Source organism: Zootoca vivipara, chromosome 7, assembly GCF_963506605.1.
Source record: "Zootoca vivipara chromosome 7, rZooViv1.1, whole genome shotgun sequence".
Taxonomy (NCBI): domain Eukaryota; kingdom Metazoa; phylum Chordata; class Lepidosauria; order Squamata; family Lacertidae; genus Zootoca; species Zootoca vivipara.
In genome coordinates, this window is record NC_083282.1 from 65,922,549 (window position 1) to 65,947,418 (window position 24,870).

At 43.0% G+C, this 24,870-nt stretch overlaps 2 protein-coding genes across 4 annotated transcripts in view; both read right to left on the minus strand.

Annotated features, from left to right (window-relative positions):
• Nucleotides 1-3,441, minus strand: part of LOC118088251 (arf-GAP with SH3 domain, ANK repeat and PH domain-containing protein 2-like) — a 33,256-nt gene extending 29,815 nt beyond the window's left edge. For all 3 annotated transcript variants that reach the window (XR_009557930.1, XM_060277216.1, XM_060277217.1), the window contains exons 1-2: nucleotides 2,980-3,441; nucleotides 921-993 (exon numbers count right to left, since the gene is read on the minus strand). Coding sequence is in view for 2 of the 3 variants with exons in the window: in XM_060277216.1 (XP_060133199.1) it covers nucleotides 921-993; nucleotides 2,980-3,105 (199 nt within the window). In the remaining variant the exon portion in view is untranslated. The remainder of the gene's footprint in view (nucleotides 1-920; nucleotides 994-2,979) is intronic.
• Nucleotides 3,442-3,556: 115 nt separating this feature from the next.
• LOC118089180 (fer-1-like protein 4) overlaps nucleotides 3,557-24,870 on the minus strand; it is a 61,629-nt gene continuing 40,315 nt past the window's right edge. The window contains exons 32-46 of the mRNA XM_035123607.2: nucleotides 22,057-22,188; nucleotides 20,395-20,437; nucleotides 18,564-18,655; nucleotides 17,512-17,643; nucleotides 17,030-17,140; nucleotides 15,584-15,711; nucleotides 14,845-15,015; nucleotides 14,025-14,179; nucleotides 13,221-13,399; nucleotides 11,346-11,431; nucleotides 10,190-10,288; nucleotides 9,588-9,829; nucleotides 6,419-6,711; nucleotides 5,956-6,056; nucleotides 3,557-5,293 (exon numbers count right to left, since the gene is read on the minus strand). Of these exons, the coding sequence (XP_034979498.2) occupies nucleotides 5,113-5,293; nucleotides 5,956-6,056; nucleotides 6,419-6,711; nucleotides 9,588-9,829; nucleotides 10,190-10,288; nucleotides 11,346-11,431; nucleotides 13,221-13,399; nucleotides 14,025-14,179; nucleotides 14,845-15,015; nucleotides 15,584-15,711; nucleotides 17,030-17,140; nucleotides 17,512-17,643; nucleotides 18,564-18,655; nucleotides 20,395-20,437; nucleotides 22,057-22,188 (2,145 nt within the window). The 3' untranslated portion in view covers nucleotides 3,557-5,112. The remainder of the gene's footprint in view (nucleotides 5,294-5,955; nucleotides 6,057-6,418; nucleotides 6,712-9,587; nucleotides 9,830-10,189; nucleotides 10,289-11,345; nucleotides 11,432-13,220; nucleotides 13,400-14,024; nucleotides 14,180-14,844; nucleotides 15,016-15,583; nucleotides 15,712-17,029; nucleotides 17,141-17,511; nucleotides 17,644-18,563; nucleotides 18,656-20,394; nucleotides 20,438-22,056; nucleotides 22,189-24,870) is intronic.

Below are 24,870 nucleotides of genomic sequence, written 5' to 3' on the forward strand. Positions count from 1 at the left end.
AATGGGTAGCGCCCCCTCCCTCAGCAAATAAAAGTCAGAGTTTAGAGTGGAGAGTTGGAGCAGTAATGTGACCCAGAATCAAAGCAGTGCAGAGAGAGAGAGAGAGAGAGAGAGAGAGAGAGAGAGAGAGAGAGAGAGAGAGAGAGAGAGAGAGAGTCATGCCAGATCTCTGCTCTCTGCTTGAATCCAAGGTTGCAGCTATGGGAGAAACAAGACCCTTTAATAAACCATATAGCACAACACCATAGTCTCCACCGTGACTCATTCCAAAAGGAAACACGAGCCCTGAGTAAGCACCTGGAATCTCACAATACTAGGAGATTGGGGTGGCATGCAACAATGCAATAAAAGAATTCCATTAAAATAACACAACAATTAAAAGAACAAATTAGAACTATTAAAACAGGAGGCTCCGGTCAGGAGATTAGGGAATGCTTGTTTAAACAGGTGTGTGTATGCATAAAAGCAAGATGTGTCTTTAAAGGTCTCATCCTATCAACTACATCTTGCTGCCAAGGAGTGTGGTGGAGTCTCCTTCTTTGGAGGTCTTTAAGCGGAGGCTTTACAGCCATCTGTCAGGTATGCTTTGATGGTGTTATCTTCTTGGCAGGGGGTTGGACTGGATGGCCCTTGTGGTCCCTTCTATGATTTTATGATCTATGGTTGCCAAATTTTGTCTGCAATCCTATATATACTTGCCAAAGAGTAATTACCATTCCATTAATTTAACAGGATTTAATAGGACTAGTAGACATGTATAATATTGCATTGTAAGACTCTGAGAGGGATCCTCTTCTTATAAGAATTGATAAGTGGACACTGGTAAAATTAGCCCTTCTAAGCAACCCTTAAAGCTACAGGAAAATTCTCAGGGCCTCTGGGCTGGGCAGCCCATATCACATCCCCAATGACAGTCTGACCTTGTCCAGTTGTGTGCTCTGCTTTCACTGCTTTCCTCATTTTTTGCAGAATGATTCGATCAGAATCTAAAGTCTTGAAGGCATTAAAGAAAAAAAAGAAAAAAACGTCCTAAGCACAAGCTGCTCTCCCAAAGCAAAACAAAGTTTATAAATATGCAAAAATTATTATAGAATAGAATAGAATAGAATAGAATAATAATTTATTGGCCAAGTACTAATATACAGTACTTGGAATTTTGTTTCAGCTACATTGCAATGTAAAAGTACTTTATACAAAGTGTGCAGAACACTATTTCAAGATCACCAGCGGAGTGACTTCAGAACAGGTTGAGGTGGTTGTTGGTGCTTCTGGCGCAAACTGAATGGCACTAGTTGATAATGCTTGACTTTCAAACCTGCTATAAAACTGATTCAGGTTGTTTGCCAATTCTTTTGACTCTCTCTGTTTTTCTAGGTGCAAAACAGAATTCAAGTTGCCCCAAGGGCTACTGGGACATACCGTACAAACCAGTAATGACCACTCTCCTCCATCTGGAAAATCAAATCATGTTGGTCTTCTATATCATGCCCAGCTGTATACCCACCCCCATTGTTTTGAGGAGGAACTCTGGGCAACTCAAAAGCTTTGTGCCCCTCACCCTCATTACTTAACATTCTGAAGTTGCTCTCTTGAAGTTCAGTATTCTGCTTTGGATATTCCTGCCTCTCGGGCACCCTGAGTTCATGCAACATTTCCGTTTCCTGATGTGCAAGCTTTTCTTTTCAGCCCTCAAACTATTCATATTTCTAAATGGTTTCCTGTTTCCAGCTTTTCATTTTATCTTAACATACTGCCCTAAGGCTCTTTTACTGTTTTGCGGGTTCTGCTAAACTGCATTATGCAAAACGTGATCAGGCATCCTGGCCTTTGGATTTCGCTTCACACGAGTCCAGCATTTGGAAACTTGAAGGGCATATATGCAACGAATTTCATAAGAGGAAATGAGAAGGTGAGAAGGGCAGAAGTGGTTTCAAGTTAGTCAGAGGAGAGTTTGGTGGTGGCTCCCAGACTCCTACACAGATAGCTGTGTGATATAATTGCATTTTGAAAGGGTGCCCTATAGGAACACAGGGAACCAGGTCAATGTTGTCTACTTTGACTGGCAGGCAGCTCTCCAGGTTTTCAGACATGGGACTGCTTGGAGAGGCTGAGATCTGAAACTTGAAGGGAAGAGCCACAGCCCTTCCCTTATGGATGGTAAGAACAATGTGGTTTAGTTAGTATCAGAGCAAAGCAAACAGATATATCACATGGACAACAGTGCAATTTATTTATTTGTTTTAACACCAACAGTGCAATCCTATACATGCTTTCTTGCCCCATTTTAGCCTTAGGTATACAATTGTCTTGCTTGCCAGTCTTCTAATAAATGCAAAGTTGCTGAGGACAAGGACTTAAGCCACCGTGCTCCTGAATAGGGTTGAGAATAATTCAGAAGCTAATTTTACGTCCTAGGTCACTGTGACAAAGGGGCAAGTCTTAGGATGTGCTTTCTCCCAGGTGACTTTGGTACCCTTCTTTTGGGTTCCTTCTGTCAGTGAGGAGAAATCTGGCAAGATATCAAGTAGAGGCTCTTGCCTGCAACATAGCTGTGGAATCTTGTTCCCCCAGATCTGGCCCATCAGTCATTAAGAAGGCAAGTGAATGCTGCATGTTTAGGAGGAGTGGTTTCTGTTAATTTCATTAGCTGGATGGGCAGTTTTGTATTGAATAAAAGTTCCTCTGAAGCTTGTGCTATTTGGTTTTTCGAGCTCATTTATGGGAATTGGTTGTTCTCTGTTAATCTCTATGGACATTGTGCAAGCTGTTTTTAGCTTCCTCTTTTGAAGGAAATGAGGGGTACAAATCCTTAAATAAATAAAAATAACTGCACCCTTCTTCACTCCTCAGTTTGTCTATTTACCTGCACAGAGTGAGGAACACCCAGCAGCAAATTCTCCTCATGGGATCCCAAAATCTCCCCCTTCGCTTTGGGCTCAGTCCAGCCGCCGCCACCTCTTTCCTTGAACCCTCTCTTACCTCCTCTAGGCTGCAAACGGTGCTCCTGCATTTGCCCATGTGGCTGGTAAAAGAGGAGGTGGTCGGAGAGCTGAGATCCTCCTGGGTCTGGGAGATAAAGTCCTGGACAGAGATAAGCTCAGGCATCTTGCTTCCTTAACGCCTTGTTGCAGATCAGACCCAGAGAAGCAGCAGAGTCATAATGCCAGGCCACGGAAAAAGGGGAACTCAGGATTGAGAGGAAGCAGCTAAGGGTAGCAGAGAAGGCCACAAACACCAGAAAAGCAGAGCAACAGCCGCTGTCCCTCCATGTCCACAAGTTGCAAAGAGCTGGCCTCTTGCCGCTGCTTCCCTGCCCCAAAACACAGTACTACTCAGAGTTTGTTAAATACTGTTTAACATGGGAGCCAACCGCTAGGGGTTGAGGTCCCTTCAGCCTCCCCAATAAAATATTTGAGGGGACTCCCACCCAAAAGAGTTGATTCAAATGGTGTGTGTGTGTGCGTGTGTGTGCGTGTGTGTGTGCGTGCGTGCTGTGTCTAGTGATCAATTATGTGGGGTGGGGCTTACCTGCCCCCCCAAATATTTTATTCAAGTTGGCACCCCTGACTGTTTTTGAATCCTCACTGAAACCTAGTAATTCCCTCACTCTCTCTTGATAAGGGAGTAGGGTTATCCATTATGTTTACTACTTGAACAGCTACATTCTGTTTAAACCACTCAGTCCAAGTCTAGTTCAAATATAAAGAATCAGAATATGGGGAAGCAGGAGAGAGAGACCTTGAAGTCCCCCATCAACACTTAGTACCTGAATAGTACAGACCAGGTTACCTGGTCACTATAGTTTCTCCACTATAGCGAGGTGCATTGCATTTTAACCCTCAGGCTGCTTTTTAAGCTTAAAACTGCCCACCCTCAGTGGCTTCTTCACCTGTAAGGGAGAGAAACACACAGAGAGAAGAAAATACATCTGTAGAAATATGCATTTCTGGGGGGGAAACCAGCCTGTAAGTTGCAAAAGTGGCAGTGTTTTTTATTTTAAAAGTGCATATAATCTTTAAAGAACAGCAAAAAATCATGTTATATCAATGTCACTATTTCACAGGGCAAAAAGACACAAGCAGCATTTCAGCTAATACAGGCAATATTGGGGGGGGGGGGTTGTCCAAGACAGTTTTCTGTTGCCAAGACAACACATTTTCTTTGCTCCAAAAGTGCAGTATCTTGCTGGGAAAATTGAATCGTTTTGCTAGATAATGCTGAATAGTTCTTCAAACAATGAGGTTGCACAAATGTCAGAGGCACCTTTTAGGCCAGGGGTCGGCAAGGTTTACCTCACCTGGGCCAGTTCACTCCAGTGAAGATCCCTCCGTGGGCCAGATTGTGCGCACATGTGAACACGCCTGCCCGTGATTTATGGCATCTGCACAGACACGATTTCCAGCATCTGCGCATCTTCCACAAAAATGGAAAACCGCACAGCTGTCTCCCACTTCCATACATGATGGCATGTATACTGCTTATTGCAGTAGAGTGTAGGGATGGATGAGAAATGTGATCCGCATTTTAATGCAGATTTAGCAAATCCACATTTCTCAGACCAGTACATTAAGGAATGGGGAACCGCCAACCCACAGACCAACTGTGAACCACTAGGGGTATCAATTGGACCTGCCAGGCGATTCCTAGCAAACCACGCCCACATACCAGACTCATATGATTTGGAGACACAGACAGCAGTGGCATAAAACTATAAATTCCTTTCCATTTGGCTAGGTTCCCATGCTTCTATATCCATTGCTATAGGTGGCCTCTTCCAATTTTCTTCTTAAGTGACAGTTGATTGCTTTAGCTATAAAGAGTTGCTGGGTCATAGAACAAGCATACCATCTTAAGAGCTAATGACAGACAAGGCGTTTAATGAATCATTCCAAAAGCTCTTCAGAGATCATTGTCATCACATCACAGATGTGAGCAGGGTGCCTGACTGCCAAAAATGGGCTGTCTCTTCCCTTACTCTGACAGTTGCATTTCCAAAGTGCTCCAGGCACAATCAGCCAGCTGCACATGCTCCTTGGTGTCTTTGGCACAGAAGTCACCGTTATCTTCCTTTGTCAAGTCCCAACTTGGGGAAGAGGACAGAAAGCACTGTCTTTAGCCATTTATTATCTTCTCGCTGATGTATCCCGGCATTGTGTAGAGAATGAGAACCAAGAATATGGTCAGAATTGCAATAATAAGCAGTGCAATTATGTACTTCTTGTACCGCTTCCAAATGAAGAAGACAAACGTCTTCATGGGATTCACAAACCAGTTGAAGGATGTTTTCGGGCGGCTGGGGAGAAAAGGAAAGGGCAAGACTTGGTGCAGGTTTGGACAAGGGTGTAGCAACAAAGTTATTGTTGATAGCACAGGCATCCCCAAACTGCGGCCCTCCAGATGTTTTGGCCTACAACTCCCATGATCCCTAGCTAACAGGACCGGTGGTCAGGGATGATGGGAATTGTAATCCAAAACATCTGGAGGGCTGGAGTTTGGGGGTGCCTGTGGTAGCACATACCTAGAACCACCACCACCCCAAGCTGATAATAGGTCAATGCTCACAGTGAAGACAAGTCAATCTATGCTTGAATGCCTGGAAATCCAAAGGTCATTTTGCATTTAATCAGCTTTCCCGTTAAATAGTGTGTTCCAACAATATTAATGTATTCCCTTTAATTCACAACAGTACAAAGCAGGAGTGGGGAACTGTGGCCCTCCAGATGCTGCTGGACTACAACTCCCATCATCCCTGGCTGATGCCATGACAGCTGGACTGATGGGGGTTGGAGCCCACAGATTCCCCCATCCTTAGTATAGAGCAGGGGTTTCCCATAGGCTTGTATGCTTCCCATAGGTACCTGACCACCATGAGAGCAGGATGCTGCATTAGATGGACCATGGCCTGATCCAGCCTGATCTTCTCAAAGTCATTTATATAAATCTTTAGATACTTACTTGGGTTTCTCTAAGGGTTCAGGCTCTTTCCGTGCCCGACCAACTGGGGCATTCTCAGCCTCCTCTACAGTCAGTAGCTGGAATTCGGCTTCCACTTTTCCCTGCAGAGAAGCACACTGTGAGCAAAATGTCTGACATACTGCAAGAGTCTGCTGTGCTTCAGAGCCTCTCACCCGCTTGCTGCCAATGGTGGAGATCCTGCCAACGGCAGTTCTGCCTTACTCAGAGTGGAGTGGGGGTTCTGGGCCAGCAGAGTGACGTTGGCATCGCTCTGCAGGTGGAGGCCGGTGGAGCTCAGCAGGACTTGATGGAAGGAGAGTCCCACTCAACTCATGCCACACCCAGTGGATATGGATTGCACCCTCAGTGTGCTATTTGATTTTTGTTGTATGCTGCCTAGAGAAACGGGTTAACAGATAGCTAATAAATGTAAATAGGTGCATCTTTAGTGCAATTCTCTTACGGTAAGGATGAAGATATTTCCACTAGGATCTGAAAACTCAACGTCTTCTGGTTTTACAGAGCTCCCCCACTTCTTCTTCTTCTTCTTCTTTTTCTTCTTCTGCTTAGCCTCCCTCTCTTCCCTTTCAATGTCTTCCTGGCCCTTGAGTTTGATGAATGGCCACCAGCCTCTCATTCGTTTGTTTCGGAAGATGGAGAAACGGGGCATGGCCTTCTCCTTGGCCATCTTGATGGTGCACTGCTCTGAACTCTTGGCGGCTCTCACCATATCGTTCAGCTTCAACTCAATGGCTCCTTGAAACACAACAAAGTTGGGATAACGTATACTAGCTACTTATCATAGCTGCCAAGTTTTCGCTTTTCTCGCGAGGAAGCCTATTCAGCATAAGGGAAAATCCCTGTAAAAAAGGGATAACTTGGCAGCTATGGCTACTTATAATGGGAGATTTGACCACACCCACCCACCCACACACCCCAGATGGCTAGGAAACACATAATTTCCATCCATGGGGAAATTTGCTTGCAGCTATTGGGCTATGATATGATTTACAGAATGCAGCCACTACATTTTTGTAGAGATCACAGCTTTAGACTGGAGCAAACAGTCCCCTGGTTCAAAACAGGATCTTCCATCATAATAGAAGTAGTTAGAAAATGCACTGCAAAAAGGTGCTTACAGTAGGATTACCAGGACACCCCAAAAGTTGTTGAGCTTTTTGTCTTTTGATTGACTTGCCTAACATCCAGGACAAGGCACCACCTTTCAGAAACTCCCACCAGATGTCAATTCCACCTTTGAAATTCCAGTAATGTATGGCAGCCCTAGCTTACAGGGTAGGGAAGCCTGAGATCATTGTCAATCCAAATTGGTGGAAAAAATATTTGCAAACCAAAATGCAGCAGGTAGGTAGCCGTGTTGGTCTGCCATAGTTGAAACAAAATATTTAAAAAATCCTTCCAGTAGCACCTTGGAGACTTAACTAAGTTTGTCATTGGTATGAGCTTTCGTGTGCATGCACACTTCTTCAGATACACTGAAACAGAAGTCACCAGACCCTTATATATAGTGAGAGGGTGGGGAGAGGTATTACTCAGAAGGGTGATGGGAATGGGTGATTGGCTGATAGGTGTGGTAAACCTGTTGACGACTGTTAATGACTGCAGTTGGTCTTACAGGAGAGACCTGGTCTGAATAGAGACATTGGATTCTTATCTCATTATACATGATAAAGCTATTTTTAGCCATCTCACCCCTTGCTTTTTCCTGTAAGACTAATAAGGTTCTGGTGACTTCTGTTTCAGTGTATCTGAAGAAGTGTGCATGCACACGAAAGCTCATACCAATGACAAACTTAGTTGGTCTCTAAGGTGCTACTGGAAGGAATTTTTTTTTTTCATTTTGTTCCAAATACAGCCGTTTGTCTCAGTAGACAAACTGAGACACAGTCAGCATAGCTGGATCAGGGGGAAATTAAGGACCATCTGGCAAGGAATGAGCAAACAAAACTGAGCAGTATTCAGGGAACAGCAAGGCAAGGGAAACAAAGAGTCAGAAAACAGATTCAAGGCATAGCCCAGGAACTACTGACCAACTAATCATCAGCTTCTTCCACTTCCTTTTATAACAGCTGCTAGGAGGCTGGAAGGCACAAAAGTAGGGAAGCTCAAGTAAGCCTGCATTCCAAGGCGGGGTGGGGCAGAGGAACTCTTCCTCAGCAACCAAGACATTTTACTTCTGGAGACAGAGAGCATGATAGCACTGCCCCGCAACTCCACAATTGAATGCAAGAATGGCTGGTGGTTCGTGAGGCATCACAACAACAATGCTAGTGCCCCATGCAACAGGGCGCCACAGATATTTGAGAGCCACAAGTCCGCCACTGCAAAATACATCCACTAAATCACCCCCTGGGTGTATTTGTACACCACACAACATTATATTAAAAGGGGAGGTGTGAGGGGGTGAAGGAACACAATCACCTAAGCAGAAAGATACCTGGGAAAATCTTAAATGATCCTAGCATCAAGAAAAAAACTACACGATATCCTCCACGTGCTTCTTTCCTTCCATCTCACAGCTATTCCAGAAGGTTACATCTTCATTGGTTAAAAACATTCTTCTTCAACCTAAATTTGCCGTTAGTTTCTTACCACTAGGATGTTGTAAATCCACATATTACATATATTACATGAGAAAACAGTGGGATGTAGAAAGAGGAAATATGCAAAAGGACGGCATAGCAGGAAATACAGCTGAGATCTCTTTGTTGCTGTCCGAATTTCATGCATTCAAAGTAACTGATACCTGGGCAGCAAACCATGTTCAGAATTTGCAACTTCACCCCAACAAAATCAGAATGAAGTTCAAAAACCTGCAGTACCTTGGTTAACCACTAGATGGTGCTGCCTATTAGTTTTCCCTTTTTAGAGCTTGTTGTTGCCCCAGTATATTTACACAATTTCATCCGTTATCCCATATTGTTTTGATTCAATTCCATGCAATTTAATCAATAGGAACCGAAACCAAATCAAAACAATACAATACAATACAGAGTCATGAATGAGTGGTGTTTTACCATTTGTTTGCTTGCAGAAGACAAGCTTTTAATAGCTGTACTGAGAATTTAGACACAAATGGGCTAGATTACTTTTACTGAATATAAATTATTTGTATATGAAGGTGAAAAACAGATGGACTATAGAAAGATGTGCTTGCCAAGCACACACACTCTCCTTTTCCTATCCCTGGAATCCTCATCAGTTCAGATTAGCCGTTTTTAGGAAATTGCACTGCTAAAAAAGCCTCTTACTGAATGAATTTTATGGAGTCAGGGAAGGAGGAGTAGAAAGAAAAGGAGAGTTTCAGAAGCTTTGTAGGGCCAGTTTTTAACTTCCTTGCAATATATTTGTTGCACACCGTTCTGGAAAAGAAGAAGAAGAAGAAGAAGAAGAAGAAGAAGAAGAAGAAGAAGAAGAAGAAGAAGAAGAAGAAGAAGAAGAAGAAGAAGAAGAAGAAGAAGAAGAAGAAGAAGAAAAAGAAGAAGAAGAAGAAGAAGAAGAAGAAGAAGAAGAAGAAGAAGAAGAAGAAGAAGAAGAAGAAGAAGAAGAAGAAGAAGAAGAAGATTTTTATATGCCCAAACCTTTAAAAGGCACATTGAGTATTAAAATACCTAGAAAGTCATTTGCTGAAATCCTATCATAATCCCAGACCTGAAGGACCAGGACAGCTGGCTCTCGAAATTCCGATTCCTCCAGAGAGAAGATTGAATCCTTCTTTTTGTAAGTTATCTCTTTTTCTGTTGGGAGGTAGTCAAAGCGAAACACAAATCTCCAGTTGAAGTTGCCTTCCCCAGTCAAAGAGTTAAAGTGAACATCTGTCTCTTGCTTGTCCTTCTCCAGTCCTTTGATCCAACTGCAGAAGAACCTTTATTAGAATCTAGCAATACTTCAGCATCAGTTCCTGGCCCCACCTCACAAAAGGCATGAAACCCATAATTTAGGGGGTACGTGTGGGAGAAAGGGGGGGAGTCCCATTGTGCAGGTGAAAATGGGACAGTTACTTAGCACTACATTGGATACAACCGATATTACTTATTAATCAAACGTTTTGACCCCTGCTAAACTAGCAACCCACCATATTGAAACCAGAACAGTTGGCTGCCCATTCCATCAGGGAAATCCTCATGTTTCTAAAGAAATGATAAGCTACACTATCTTCCACTGAAAGCTTTTCCTTCCATTTCAGTCTATCTGAATCTATTGGTGAAGGCACCTTTTTACATAGATGTCACTGGAGATTTCTCCTGTTATCGGATTGACGTCATCAAGGACCACATCGTCCGTGTTCCAGATAATGACACGCAGCTCATAGCTAGAAAGAATAAGAAAATGCAAAGTTCTGTTTAAAACTTATTTTCTGCATCTGTAAATTCTGGACAAAACTTTCCACAAAGAACTAAGAGTACCCCTTACCAATACGAGGGGCCAGACTACCCAGTATGTGAACCACAACAGAAGCATGCCAAATGATCAAAGGGCAGACAGGGTGCAACTGAGTAATTTTCTTAGACCAGGGGTAGGGAACTGTATCAGGAAGGCGGGCCAGATCCTTCTCTCTTCTACCCCCTGTGGGCCAACTTGTAATGACACCTATAAAGCTCAAAGGAGGCTTCCGTGACCATCAGTCAGTTGATGGTTGCTGTAACCTTTTTTTGAAGAAGCAGGTTTAGTGCCAATGAGCTGGGATTGTGTCTTCAGAGAGGCTCCCTGTAACTTCCAATCAGCTGGTCACTGGATATAAGTGTGAAGTCTCTGCAGCAGGGGAAATGCTTTCAAAGTCAGGTAATTTCCCCTTCTGCATGCAGAAATACTCCATTTTGAGTCCAAGCTGTCCCTCCCTTTTTGCTGCACTAGCTGTAACACCCACTGCCATCCAAAGGGCATCAGGCCACCTGCCCAAACAAAGGCCTTCTCGGCTGACTTTGTGTTGGTGGTGGTGCAAATCCTTGGTGGAAATGCAAAATAATAGTAGTTGGAGCTTCAACTGACTCTTTAATCAATAGTTGGTGCTTGTTGAGAACCTCACACTGTGCTTTGAAGCCCCAACAATCAGCTGATCGCTGGAGCTTCAAAACATCTTCCGAAGGACTCTGCATTTAAACATGCTCCATTTGCATTTTACCAGCATATTAAAACAGAAGAGACAAGACTTCCTCTTTAAGGGGATACCATTTGCATAGTGGTAGCCATACGCACAGAAATTCCTATACATTATTGGGACAGGCACTAGCAGGTCAGGTGCCTGTTGCAGATGTTTTTCTGCAGTAGTTCCTACCAGGGGGCACACAATGTAAGAAAACATTCTATAAAAGGCTAAGCAACAAATAGTTTAGGAATCGGCTCTATTCCAGTTCACAGAGGGCCTTTACCTGATTGGGAGTCGTGGTTTGATGTTGACAGGAGGTGGTGCAGGGACATCGTTTGGAAACATATCGATCCACATGTGGAGAGCACCCTAGGAGAAAACAAGGTGTTTGTTTCTGAGATTCAATAGCAGCTGAATCTATCTAATGAAGGGAGGGCGAAATGTCCAGAATGGTGCTAACCATGGGCGTACCCAGCATGGGGCAGGAGGGGGCAGCTGCCCCTCCCCAGAGAAGCAAAAAAAGGGGGGGGGGAGCTCCTGCGCAGCAAAAAAAAACCCAGCCGGCAGCGGAGTGCGGAGTTGCAGTGTTCATCCTCAGTGTGGACCATTCCCTGGGACAGGGAAGGATTGCTGGGTGACCTCTGTTGGTTTTTGCATCGTAAAGGTTCCCTCTAAGTCAGTGTTTCTCAACCTTTTTTTGGGCCACGGCACACTTGTTCCGTTAAAAAAATCACGAGGCACACCACCATTAAAAAAGTTAAAAATTTTAACTCTGTGCCGCCCTATATTATAATTATGACTGTAAGAAACACTTGCCAAATATTGCTTTCTGGCGGGTTAGCGTTGTGTATTGGCGGCCGCCAGGCTCATTTGCACTGAGCTTTGGGAAAGAGGAGGAGAAATATTGCTTTCCGGCGGGTCAGCGCTGTTTATTGGCGGCCACCAGGCACGTGACAATGCAAATCGCCCTTCTCGTCGCCGCACGTCGCGGCACACCAGCCAGCGTCTCGCGGCACACTAGTGTGCCGCGGAACAGCGGTTGAGAAACGCTGCTCTAAGTCCCTTTCTAGCCAGCAGCTAAATCACTCTAATCCTAGTTACATTGTTTTGCTTTTGTTATTGTTGCTTGATTATTTTACTCTCATAGCTGCTAGTTTATGCTCGCCTTGCATAAAGAGTAAATAATGCTCTATAATAATCAGTAGTAGTAATAGTAGTAGTAGTAAGAATGATGATGGTGGTGATAATAATAATAATAAAATAATAATAATAATAAATATTTAATATAGAAAATCAATAAATAAAATTCTATCAATAATAAATTATATTCTTCAAATCTCCAGTAAATTGTCGAGATTAGTAAATGACCTTTGGCCTAATTACTTAACCTAATCCTAGAGCTGTACCACAGTGAAGATAGCCTGCTTTGCATGCAGAAGGTCCCTGGCATCTCTAGGTAGGATTGGGAATCTTCTTTATGAAACTTGTAGGTTCAATCCCCATATGGAAGAGCCGCATATTATTGCATTACAGGGGGTTGGACTAGATGACCACTAAGACCCCCCTCGATCTCTGAGGTACTTTTCTGGGGAATGATTTTTATTCAATTTCAATGTTTAGGAGCTAAACAATTTCAATGTTTAGGAGCTAAATCATCAGGGGAATGATTTTTTATTCAATTTCAATGTTTAGGAGCTAATTTTCTTTTTGGTTTCGAAGTGGTCTGGGATTAGTGCAACTCTCACTCCTACATTCCAAAATCTCTGCATAAGGTTTTACAAACGTCTACGTTGACACAGGTATGATTTCCCAAGGCTTCAATGGAAAGGGAAGAAGCTAAGCCAGTCTTTGCCAACCTAGTGTCCTCTGCTGGCTGGGGCTGATGGGACTTACAATTCAAACCACCTAGAGGGCCCTACATTGGTAATGGCTGGCCTAAAGACTTTTATGATTGTGGAAGAAGGTATACATTTTTGCTCTCAAGTGCTGCCTTTCTGTCTATATCTGCTATGTATAACGGCCTTCCCTTCCCTACAATGGATATAACAGGGGTGTGTTTCCCTGCTGCAGTTGTGCTAGTGTAATATTCCTTGCACATGATCCTATATCACCAATGTACAGAAGCTGTATTATGAGTAAACCAACAGTCTCATCTCACCTGTAGGAGACCCGGGCTGTCTGGATTGTAAAGGGACCGAACTTCTACATGTTCTGGTACTAATTTATATCCATATTCTGGCATTTCATCCCAGTGTTGAAGAACATACAAAGCCTTGTGCTCATCATAAGCGGACCAGGTTTCATCTTCGTTTTCTTTCTTGTCTTTTACAAAGGCTTCTATAATAATAATAATAATAATAATAATAATAATAATAATAAGCCAGAAGCTCCTAAGAAAAGGAACCAGACAGAATCAGTCCTGTTTATCAGTATCAACCAACAAAGAATGCCATGGCAAAGCCTAGGAATTATATACCCTTTAGGAGGCATCTGAAGGCAGTCCTTCATAGAGAAGCTTTTTAAGGTTCAATGTTTTACTATGTTTTTATATATGCTGGAAACTGCCCAGAGTGGCTGGGGCAGCCCATTCAGATGGGTGGGGTACAAATTATAAATTATTATCATTATTATAAATAAATTATATAGGAATCTCAAAGGGATATCACCACTGCTCACTTTAGCAGCTTTGGCTTTATGTTCTCCTTTGAAACACTGAACAAGTGTGTTGTAGTGGTTAGAGTGTCGGGCTAGAACTGGGTAGACCCATATTCAAATTCCCACTCAGCTGGGATGTTCACTGGATGACCTTGGGCTAGTCACTGCCTCTCAGCTTAACCTGCCTCATAGTGTTGTTGTGAAAATGAAATAGGGAGCATGAGAACAATGTACACCACCTTGAGCAACTTGGCAGAAAAGTTGGGTAAAAAAATGCATTTTATTTTTTTAAAGCATAAACCAGTACCTTCAGGAAAAGCTTCAGGAGGGATCTTAAAAATCTTGTTGTTTACTTTGACTTCCTCCCGCCTGTACTCAGCTGAGGGGAGTGAATTCTTCTTACACAAACTGTCCAAGATATGTGTGGGTTTGAAAGCATCACGCCACATGTTGTATCCCTCTCTGTAAGGAAGGAACAGGATCAAACTTATTGGCCTGGTCTGCACATAATACTCCACCATGGTTTGTTAAATCAAAGTATGGTTTGTTTGAACATCTGGACCTAGCAGACTAACCATGGTTTGTTTTCTGAAAACAAAGCACAGTGTGAAACCATGGTTTGTTATTGGCTTAACTCATCATGGCTTTTTTAAACTTTAGCATGGCATTATGGCTGAACACAACTACCTTGTTTAACCTTGTTTCATTTGGTGCTCATCTAAGCTACAAGGCAAGAACAGATGGAGAACAAACTAAGCTTTGGAGAAATAAGCTGTGGCCTGTCAGTTCATCTGTAAGATGACCTGTGGTTTGCTGAACAGTTACATCAAATAATGGCTTAGTGTCATGTGAGGCCATAGCCATTACCTCCTAATGGGTATAGAACTGGATGTGAAGCTAGTTTATTTCATCTTAGTGCTAGCATTCCAGGAGACGTTTCTATAGAGCAGGGAGCACTGGGAGTCCAACCCCTACCCACCAGTATAGAAACAGGCTTCCTTGGGAAGGCTACAGAGTTGCTACCAGCCACAATACTTTCTGCAAAATCATGATTTTAAAATTACTAACAAAATGACAATAAGGGTTTGTGGTTGCCTTGCCAACTCCTTCTACAGTATATTACATACGTGTCATATTGCGAGGCAACCCCACAGTTGGCTCTGTGATTGCTGTAGAATCGGTTCTCCAAGTCGATCTTTGTTTCCCCAATTAAGTCATCTGATCCGACCAAATCATGGTCAAATATCGATATGGTGAGTTCTGATTCTATGGGAAAGGATATGCTCAGCTCCAGCACCCTGAAGAAGAAAGAGGCAGACAGGATGAGAATATATATGGGCAACTAGAGGATGGGAAACAACCTATGGAAGTAGGCTCTGTACAACCACCACCAGTTTAATTCTTGTTGTAATGGAACCTGCACCATTTTAAAATCTATGTATTATATCTGGGTAAAGTCACACACATCCATCCATGACATCCAACTGGCACAAGCCCCCTTTAACAGACCCTTCACCTTGATGACCCTGAACTTGCCAATTTCCCTCCCCCATCTCATGTGGCCAAGTCATTGGCAGAACCCAACGATGCTCTTGTTTGTTCACCCCTCATTTCCGCTAACTTTCGATAACTGCTATACCCTTCCTCATCTTCCTATAGAAAGTCCTGTTTCCTTCTTTGCTGCACCGCCATCTTGTTAGAGATGCATGCACACCTAGGTGGTGCTGAGAATACGACTCCCTCCCTTTTGTATCTCCAACAATGGGACCAACACAAGCTACCCTTTGCAGTTGCCTAGGTTCACCTAGTGCTATAAGCAATGTGGAGAGGATACAACTCAGATGCAAAGTAAAGCTGCGTTCTTACTCTCCAAAGACTGGATGCAGCTGCTTTGGGATGTACCGCTCTTTGGTGTCCTTCTGTTGCTGCCCAATTTTAACCACAAGGTAGGGATCTGCCTTGCCATTGGGGTCTGCTGGACTCAGATTAGTTGCCTAAAAACATAACACGTGGAACTATAACATTGCCTGCACAAGACCATATAACATTACATATATTTGTCTGGTAACACTTTCATGAGGCTTCAGGTTGAATCGGTAACGAAAAACTACTATTGCAAAAGATCACTGACCTGTGTTACATGATCAAAACATCAACAGTTATAAAATCATAGAGTTACAAGGAACTTGAAGATCATCATTTCCAGCCTCGGGAGGCAGAGCTACCTAGAAGTTAGTCGCTTTCCTCCTTCCCCCAAAAATTATTTCCTGCCAGCCAGACCAATATGTCCCAAGCAGGAGCAGAACCACGATCAAAGTGCCTGTAACTTCAGAAGGCTTGCTTGCCGAAGCTAGGGCACATGTTACAGGCAGAACTATGGTCACTAGCCAATTGAACCTGAATGGAGTGGGGAGGAAACCTAGGGTTGCCATACTTCAAAAAGTAAAAACCAGGATGCCCTGAAAGAGTGAGACAACCCCTGAGAGTGAGACAACCCCACTTTCCCTCAAAAGGAACTTCAATGAAGCAGTACTGTTCTAAAGTGGAAAAGAACTGCTATGTTTTTATGATGTGCTGAGATAAAAGAATATATTGCAGGCTCTTGTTTATTTAGCATTCATCCTGATTATTTTGCACAAAGGTTATGCAGCATTCATTCTGATTTCTATATAGGACAGTTATATGACAATGAGCAGTCAGCCTGAGTTCATTCTGATTTGCTTGTGGGGCATTTACATGTCCTCCCGTTAATTATTCATCTACCCCTCACTTTTCAATGCATTTCACTGTCACTTTCCAAACTGCAAAAAGGCTGCTTAAAATGGAGAGGCAAATTTGATGCATTGGGATGATAGAGCAATTTAATCTACTTTAACTGTGCATGGCAAACCTAGCATTTTCGTATGCACCTGAATGCCTCCTGCAAAACACTGACAGTCTGGAGGCTCTCTGCAAAATACATAACATTTTAGAATGCTGTTTGCATCTTGGAATGGAATCGATGGCGCTAGCAGTCCCAAGTCTCCCCAATCTAAAGGCAGAGTCTGGGAATTCAAGGGGCTCCTTCTGTGGCATCTCATCCTCAAATTAATGAAAGCACAATTATTAGGAGGAGCTTGAATTGAATGAAGAATTTAAATCACAGAGCTACTATTCATCTTGGGAGATCATCCTTGCCATAGCTCAAAGGAGATACAAACAGTGACAACAGAATCCCAGAGGACTTTGCAGATTGTAGGATTGTTATGAATTCATTATCTGGTAATTGTAGCACAGGTTTCAAAACTCATGCCATTCAATACAAATACTTACTTTTACAATATAAATTCGGACAAGGACCTTAACGGGTCTGTTTCTGGGGATGCCCTGGGAGATCTTGTGCTCTGCACCTGCCTCTTCAGCCCGATAGACATAGAATGAGCCCTGCAAAAGAAGGATTAAACAAAAGGCAATCTATGTCACTCTTTCTAGTAGAATGATATTTTGAATAGCCCTACACCTGTCAGAAGATTTTTCTTCTTGTTTCCTAGGAGACTGCAACATGTTGAGTCCTGCAGTATCACAGCTCTACCATACCTCTGGTGACACATATATCGAAACATAAATTTATTGCACATAAATCACAGGAGAGACAGGAGAAGGAAGAGCACAGTAAAAGTAAAGCTATAACTCCATAAGGAATAGACACAAGGAGGTTTATTACTGCATTCTGAGCAAAGTATTAGCCTTCATCTTATAGAGCAGGCTAGATCTACCATTGCACTAGTGCACAGGGTTAGTTTAATACCAGTTACCTTGTATTTTCCCACTAAATTATCCTCTTCATTTCCATCTTCATCCTCATTGGCTTTCCCACGATGAAGTGGAAAAATATGTAGCCAGTCCTCAAAATTGTCAAACTCGTTTTCCAGCTCCGAACTGTAGATCTGAAATGAGAGATGTGTTAATTTTAGAGCTTTCTTGCCATAACAGCTGATAATGCAAACCAGTAGTACAGAGAAAAGTTAGTGCAACCAGAGGCCTCTCCCCTTTAGTGATCTGTTTTCAGTTCTATCACTGATCAAGTGAATAGGTTATGTCATGTCGCTACAGGTGCTACAGGTTCCTACAGGTCTCTCAAGCATTTTTAAAGTGGATCCATGAATTCCATTAAAACTTGTGACATAACAAATGTGTAGTCTTTCAGATGTTGCAAGATGCTCTTTGTTGGTTTTGAAGAGCTAAAAAAGAGTAGTCAGCCACATCTCCCCTTATCACTCTTCACTGTGATCTCAACCTCAAAGGCTGACAAAATAGAACATTATGGACATTGGTGCCTTAGTCAAAAATTTTATGAGATGGTGCTATATAAATACTTTTATAAACAAACATCAATACACACATAAATAAGAAAGGCCACTCTTTCCTGGCCTGAGTAAATAGTGAAGTAAACAATTATTTCCACTACTCCTTCCCGATTTTTTTCTGTGGTAAATGTCAGGAGCAGACACAAATCAACTAGCAGGAAATGCACAAATTGATGTGCATAATATACAAATTGGGGGAGGGGGCTGAAATACACCAGCCCATGTCTCACAGAAACCAATAGGAACATAGGCAGCGCCTTGTATCTAGTCAGACTGTTTGGAAGTTAGCTCAGTATTGCTGACACTGATTGGCAGCAGCTCTTGAGGGTTTCAGGTGGGGATCTTTTCCAGCTCTACCTGGAAACACTAGGGATTGAATCTGGTGCCTTTTGCATGCAACCCATGTGTTCTGCCAATGAGCCATGGCCCTTCCCTTACTTATCCTTAATAGGACTTACCCTTGATAACTTAGGACAGGATTCTGTCTCTGAAAGACCTACCTTTAATGTAGCTATAAGTTTCCTTTTGGGACGAACTGGCTCAACTTCCACTATCGGGCCAGGGTCCCCTTCCACTTCAAGAGAAGCAACATCTAAATAAGACATTGGGAAATTAATGGGATAATTTGCTCAACTCATACAGTCAAATATCACACAGATTTTCCATTCACCCCCTGCAGCTTTGAAGAATTTCCAACAAAGTCAATGACCAGAATGTCGCTCTCCACCCCATTCTTCTCCTTTATTCTTTCTAGCGTCAGGCATTCATGCTTGCAATTGAGAATTCAGTGTGAGCAGAGGGCAAAGAAAGGCTGGAAGTGGTCCCTCTGCAGACACCTGTCGCAGCTGACAGAACCAGGGCACACTGTAGGTAGGCACTGGGAGGTTTCTGCAAGCATAGTGCTCCATTAAGATGGCTGCGTGTGAACCAATCCTATGAAATCTGAAAGAAGCAGTTTGCCAGCCAAAACCAGTGTTACTAAGAGGTTCTAGACTATTACTGTGAATTGACTCTGTGCCCAGTTATAATTCCTGTTCATTTTGTACATTTGCAAATAGACTGATATTCACAAAAAGCACCACTGGTCTCTCTCCTGAAAAATGATGTTAGACCCATCACCTGCTATACTGAGCCCACCCTCTGTTGTTGATACTACACCACACTTTGAACAGGGTTAGCAGCAGAGTATGCACAACTCCAGCAGAATCTTCCAGCTGAACTTCAGTCTTCCTGCTTTCCAGTAGTCAGTCTTTTCCATAATTCCTGGTTAAGAAAACTCCTTTTCCACACAAGTCCAGCTCAAAGTATAAAGTGTGTTTTGTCTCATGGTGCAAGACAAGCATAAACATACTACCTACATTAACTTTAAGAGATGCTGGTACATCATGAACTAATCTACAGTGGTACCTCGGTTTATGAACACAATTGGTTCCGGAAGTCTGTTCATAAACTGAAGCGTTCATAAACTGAAGCGAACTTTCCCATTAAAAGTAATGGAAAGTGGATTAATCCGTTCCAGACGGTCCGCGGGGTACTTAAACTGAAGTGTTCATAAACTGAAGCGAACTTTCCCATTGGAAGTAATGGAAAGTGGATTAATCCGTTCCAGATGGGTCCGTGGAGTACATAAACTGAAGTGTTCATAAACTGAAGCATGGGTGTAATTGGTTCCGGAAGTCTGTTCATAAACTGAAGCGAACTTTCCCATTGAAAGTAATGGAAAATGAATTAATCCGTTCCAGATGGGTCCACGGTGTTCATAAACTGAAAATTCATAAACCGAGGTGTTCATAAACCGAGGTTCCACTGTACTATAATACAGTTCTTTGGTTTTAGAAATAAACCTCGTAAAGATCCAAGTTTACAGAGAGATTCTCTAGCGCTTTACCATGCTAGCTCACCATGCTGTACTTTACCATAAAGCATGTAACCTTTGCATTCAGCAAATACCGCGCAGTCATGTCAATATGGCTGAATCCAGCCTTGGCTTTATACCAATCACTGCATGTACAAACATTCCTTAGAGAAAGGGAGAGTCGATGAGTAATGCTTTAGGCATTTGGTCTTGGGTGGATACAAATAACCCAACGGTATTTTTAACCACCCATTGCAGCTGATGCACTAACCCTGAACAGAATCCAGGCGCAATTTCACCTATTTTTTCACATTACATCAACATAGGGAACCGTGCTTCTCACAGCTCATGGTGGGGAAGCACAGGCAGAACAATAATAAAAACACCACTTTGGGATGGGTAGGTCATTTGAACACCAGAAATTCTGGGAAGTTCAGTTCCTGGTCCTGACAATTTCTACAGTAAGAAGATCTCACCTGGATCATTTGGGTCCTCTTCCTCTTCCTCATCACTGAAGGACTGTAAAATAGGATAGTCATTATTCAAACTATGACAAATAACCACCAGTCACTACTAACTGAGCAAATCTATTAACAATGTGAGATGAATTTCACAATAATACCACCCCCAAAAATTCAGAAACCCATAAATTTTGCTGCAGAAAACAGAAGCTATATAACACAAATTTTGAGTTGTCTCCAGTATTAGACCTACTCAGAGCAGACTCATTGAAATTAATGGATATGACCAACTTTGATTTGTTAATGATTGGCAGGAGAAATGCAGAAGGGGTAGCTTTAGCTTATTAGGGTACAGCTGGGACCCCCCATCAGAGTGGAGCCCTCCCACCACCAGTGCTCCTCTCCTGGACTCTGGACACCATTCTAACCCCCACCCACCCACCCTGCATTCCAATTCAGTCTTTAAAGAATCCTGCTTTGTACTAGAACAGGGATGTCCAACTCCCAAGAGACTGTGATCTACTCCCACTATAAAAACACTGGCAGTGATCTACCCATTGGATTGACCAAAGTTGTTAAGCTTTTTGGGGGGAGCCCTCACCCAAGTTCTTGAGCTTTTTTTGGGGGGGAGGAACACCCAAAGTCGACCTGATGGCATACCTGCCAAATTCCTCTCTGAAAAATAAGGGACTGGACCAGAAGTCGCGCTGCAGCCATTTTGGAACTGGGCAGAGCAGCATCAAAAGTCGCTTCTGAGCATGCTCCGCCCAGTTCCAAAATGGCCGCCGCGCCAGAATAAACCGGGGGAAAACAAAAAAAAATCTGTTTTTTCAGCTGGGGACAGCTGGAAAAACGGGGGTTTCCCGGGGAATACAGGAGACTTGGCAGCTATGCCTGATGGACATCCCTGTAATAGAACATCAAAATCAGCATTCCACCCTAACACAAAGCTTCACAGTTTCTTGTTGTGGCCTTGCTGGGAATCCTGCAAGGATTTGTGTATGCTAGGGAAACCTAAACTGTTTTATTAATGTGTGATGTTCTAGAAACAAAGCACCCTTTACTTCACATCCTAACCTCATATATTGAATTGTAAACAGAATACAATAAGGCAGGACTCTTTTTGTGATGATACAGAATACTGCCACCTCTTTTGCACCTGCCCATAGCATCCGTTTTGCGCTGGCTGGCAAACACAGCATTTCTATCAAGATATGATTACTGGTACCTCATTTTTTAACCAAAAAAGTGCCTTAGTATTTGAAATAAACTGGGTTTTTTAAAATCATTTAATTGCCTTCCCTTTTTAAGTAGTTCTCAATCCATAAAAGAACCCATCCTCTTACTAAGTTTACTAAAGGACCTTTTTTACTCCCTTCCCATTCTTCTTTCTTCTCCTTCTCCAAATCCCATGAGGGAATTGCAGTATCCTGATGGGAAATGGTTTTTCCTGCTTCCTCCTACCTCTCCTATGTAGTTCTCCACTGCAGTCATTTGCTTCACACCTGAGCGCCCCCCCCCATCTGCTGCCGTTCAAATTTTTTGGACTACAGCTCCTATCAGCCGCAGCCAGCATGACCAATGGTCAGGGATGAAGGGAGCTGTAGTCCAAAGCATATGGACGGCGGCAGGTTACATTCTATTGCAAATACAATTCAGTAGTTGAAATCCCATTACCTGGTTGTTTAATTCCTTTAATGATTCATAGTACTTAGACCACCAATCCAGCTCTTCTTTCTCAGGCTTTTCCTCCTCAAATTCTTCCTCCTTCGGCATGAGTTTATCAATTGGGAGTTTCTTCAGAGGTGCCTGAGAATAGTCAGTAAATTTTCAGTCAGTCAATTTTACTACAGCAAGAGCCAGCAATACAAAACGACACAACTCCAAACAAAAGATCAGCAATATCATCATCGGAGGGCAGGACAAATTGTTATAATATGTTATTCAATAAAAGAGATTTAGGTTTTTTAATAGCTAAGGTGCAAAAAGTAATATTGGATAGATATGGGGCAGCTGCCAAGTGCCAAATTAGGCCAAGATTTTAGATACCTGTAGTTCTCAGGGAGTAAGGCATCTTCTTTTTGCAGTTCAATATCGAAAACCCTCTGAGTAATAATTGTTTTTGCCTTATTCAAAGTTCCATTAAAGAGGTCTTCTGGGTTTAGGCCAATTTGTTTGATCTTGTTAGTAATTTGCGTAAGCCAAGGTGGATAAGGGGCTGCGGCCAGAAAATGAGGTAACATTCCCTTTGGGTTATAATGAATTTTCAGCCAGAGGGATATTGCTTGTTCCCAAACTTTAATTCAACTCTGGGCAGTCCTGCCTCTTGCCTTAATATTACATTAGATGTGCTCTTAGGGGTGCCGATTAGGTATCTAAGAAATTTTGATTGGACTGTTTCGAGAATCTTAAGATTGGCAGAGAGTCCAATATGTGAACCATATAGAAGTTGGACCAGAGATTTTGCCTGAAAGAGTTTTAGGGCCATAGGAAGGAAACCAGCACCTTTCCTTCTAAATAGTCTATGAATGGCGTTAGCACTTCTTTCTGCTAAGGTGGCTGATGCGGTCAAATGTGCTGAGAATTTGGCGTTGTAAGAGAAGGTGATGCCTAAGTATTGGAAGTTCTTAGTTTTATCTATGGCATTTCCCTTCATATTCCAATTATGTTTCCTAAAGGAGCGGCCAAAGCAGACAATTTTAGTTTTAGCAAAGTTAATTGTTAGCAGTTCAGTGTTACATTGATCACTGAATTTCTCTGATGCTCGTTTCAAGCCAACTTTGGTTTGAGAAAGAAGTACAGCGTCATCTGCGTACATTAAAATTGGAACTTTTCTGCCACTAGAAAACACAGGTGGGTGAGTATCAATTACATGCAAACATGTGATTAAGGAATTAACATAGATGTTAAATAAAAATGGAGCCAGTAAACATCCTTGTCTGACCCCTTTTTGAACTGGAATTCCATTGGAAAGTCTGCCATCCTGTGCAAGTCTTATCTGAAGGGTATTATTTTCATGTAATTTAATTAACAGAAGTCAGGGGCGGAGCAAGCGGGGGCGGGGGGCGGTCTGCCCCGAGCGACGCCCTGGGGGGGTGACAGGCACTCGGCTTCCCTGGCCCGCCCCTCGCCTCCACCCGCAAATGTGCAGTCCGTTCGGGGTGCCGCTGGCGTGCGGTGGCTCCAGGGTGTTCCGCACACACTCGGCGGCCCTTACGGGGTGCCGCTCTCGCGTGGCATCCCATAACAGCTGCCAAGTGCGTGTAGAACACAGTGGAGCTGCCGCAAGCCAGCAGCACCCCGATCAGACTGCGCAAGTGCCAGATCTAGCGCGTGCGCAGTCCGATCGGGGTGCTGCTGGCGTGTGGCGACTCCACGGTGTTCCGCATGCGCTTGGCATGCGTCATTACGTAGCGACGCCGCGCCCCGGGTGTATGGCAATTTGTTGCCTCGGGTGTCGCGGCGCCCTGCTACGCCCCTGACAGAAGAAATAGCCTTCTGTTGATGCCCATATCGGCCAGTTTAGCCCAAAGCCTTCCCCTAGACACGGAATCAAATGCTGCCTTTTGATCCACAAAGACCGCATACAGTGACTTTCCCCAGTGTTTCACATATTTGTAGATGAAATAGTCAAGCACTAGACAATGATCAATAGTAGCGCAGCCAGGTGTAAAGCCGGCTTGTTCAATCTCTAATAAGTCATTGTGGTCCAACCATTCACACAATTTTAGGCCCAGATGTTTTGTATATAATTTGCAGATCGTGTTCAGAAGACTAATTGGTCTATAATTAGATGGATCAGAGGGGTTGTGCCTGAGAATAAATTATCTCAATCTATCAAAGGCATGTGTGAACATAAGGGCCCTACTGGGTTGGCCCAGAAGCTCCATCAGGTCCAGTGTCCTGCTTCCAACAGTGTCTAGCCAGATGGCTCAATGAAGTCTATATGCAAGCTCTCCTCTATTCCCCCAGCAATGAGTAAGAGGTAAACTACTCCCAAAATGGAGGTTCCATTTAGCAATCCGGAATAACAGCTGATGGGAACTGGAGTTCAACAGTACCTGGAGGGCCCCCAGATTCTAAATTACAGTCCACATGTTACTGTTTTACTACCTCATTGCTTTTCCCAATTCCAGTTCATTTATGAATACATTAAATAGTACCAATTTCAATAGCAAATCATTGCTTATATCCCTTCTTTGTGAAAACTATCCTTTTACTGGATTTCACTGGGTTCTTATTCTTCAGTTAGTTACAAGTCCACAAAAGGACCCATCCTCTTATCCCTGTTATGTTCACTTGGAAGTCATTCATGAAGGACTGTGTTAAATCTTTTTCAAACTCCAAGTGTAGAATGTCTGCTACTAAAATGCTTCTACCGACACTCTCAAATAATTCTAAAAGATTAGTGAAGCAGAAATTCCATTTGGGGGAAGCCATGCTGATTCTTCCTTAGCAAAGCTTGTTCTATAGGTTTCATAATTCTAACTT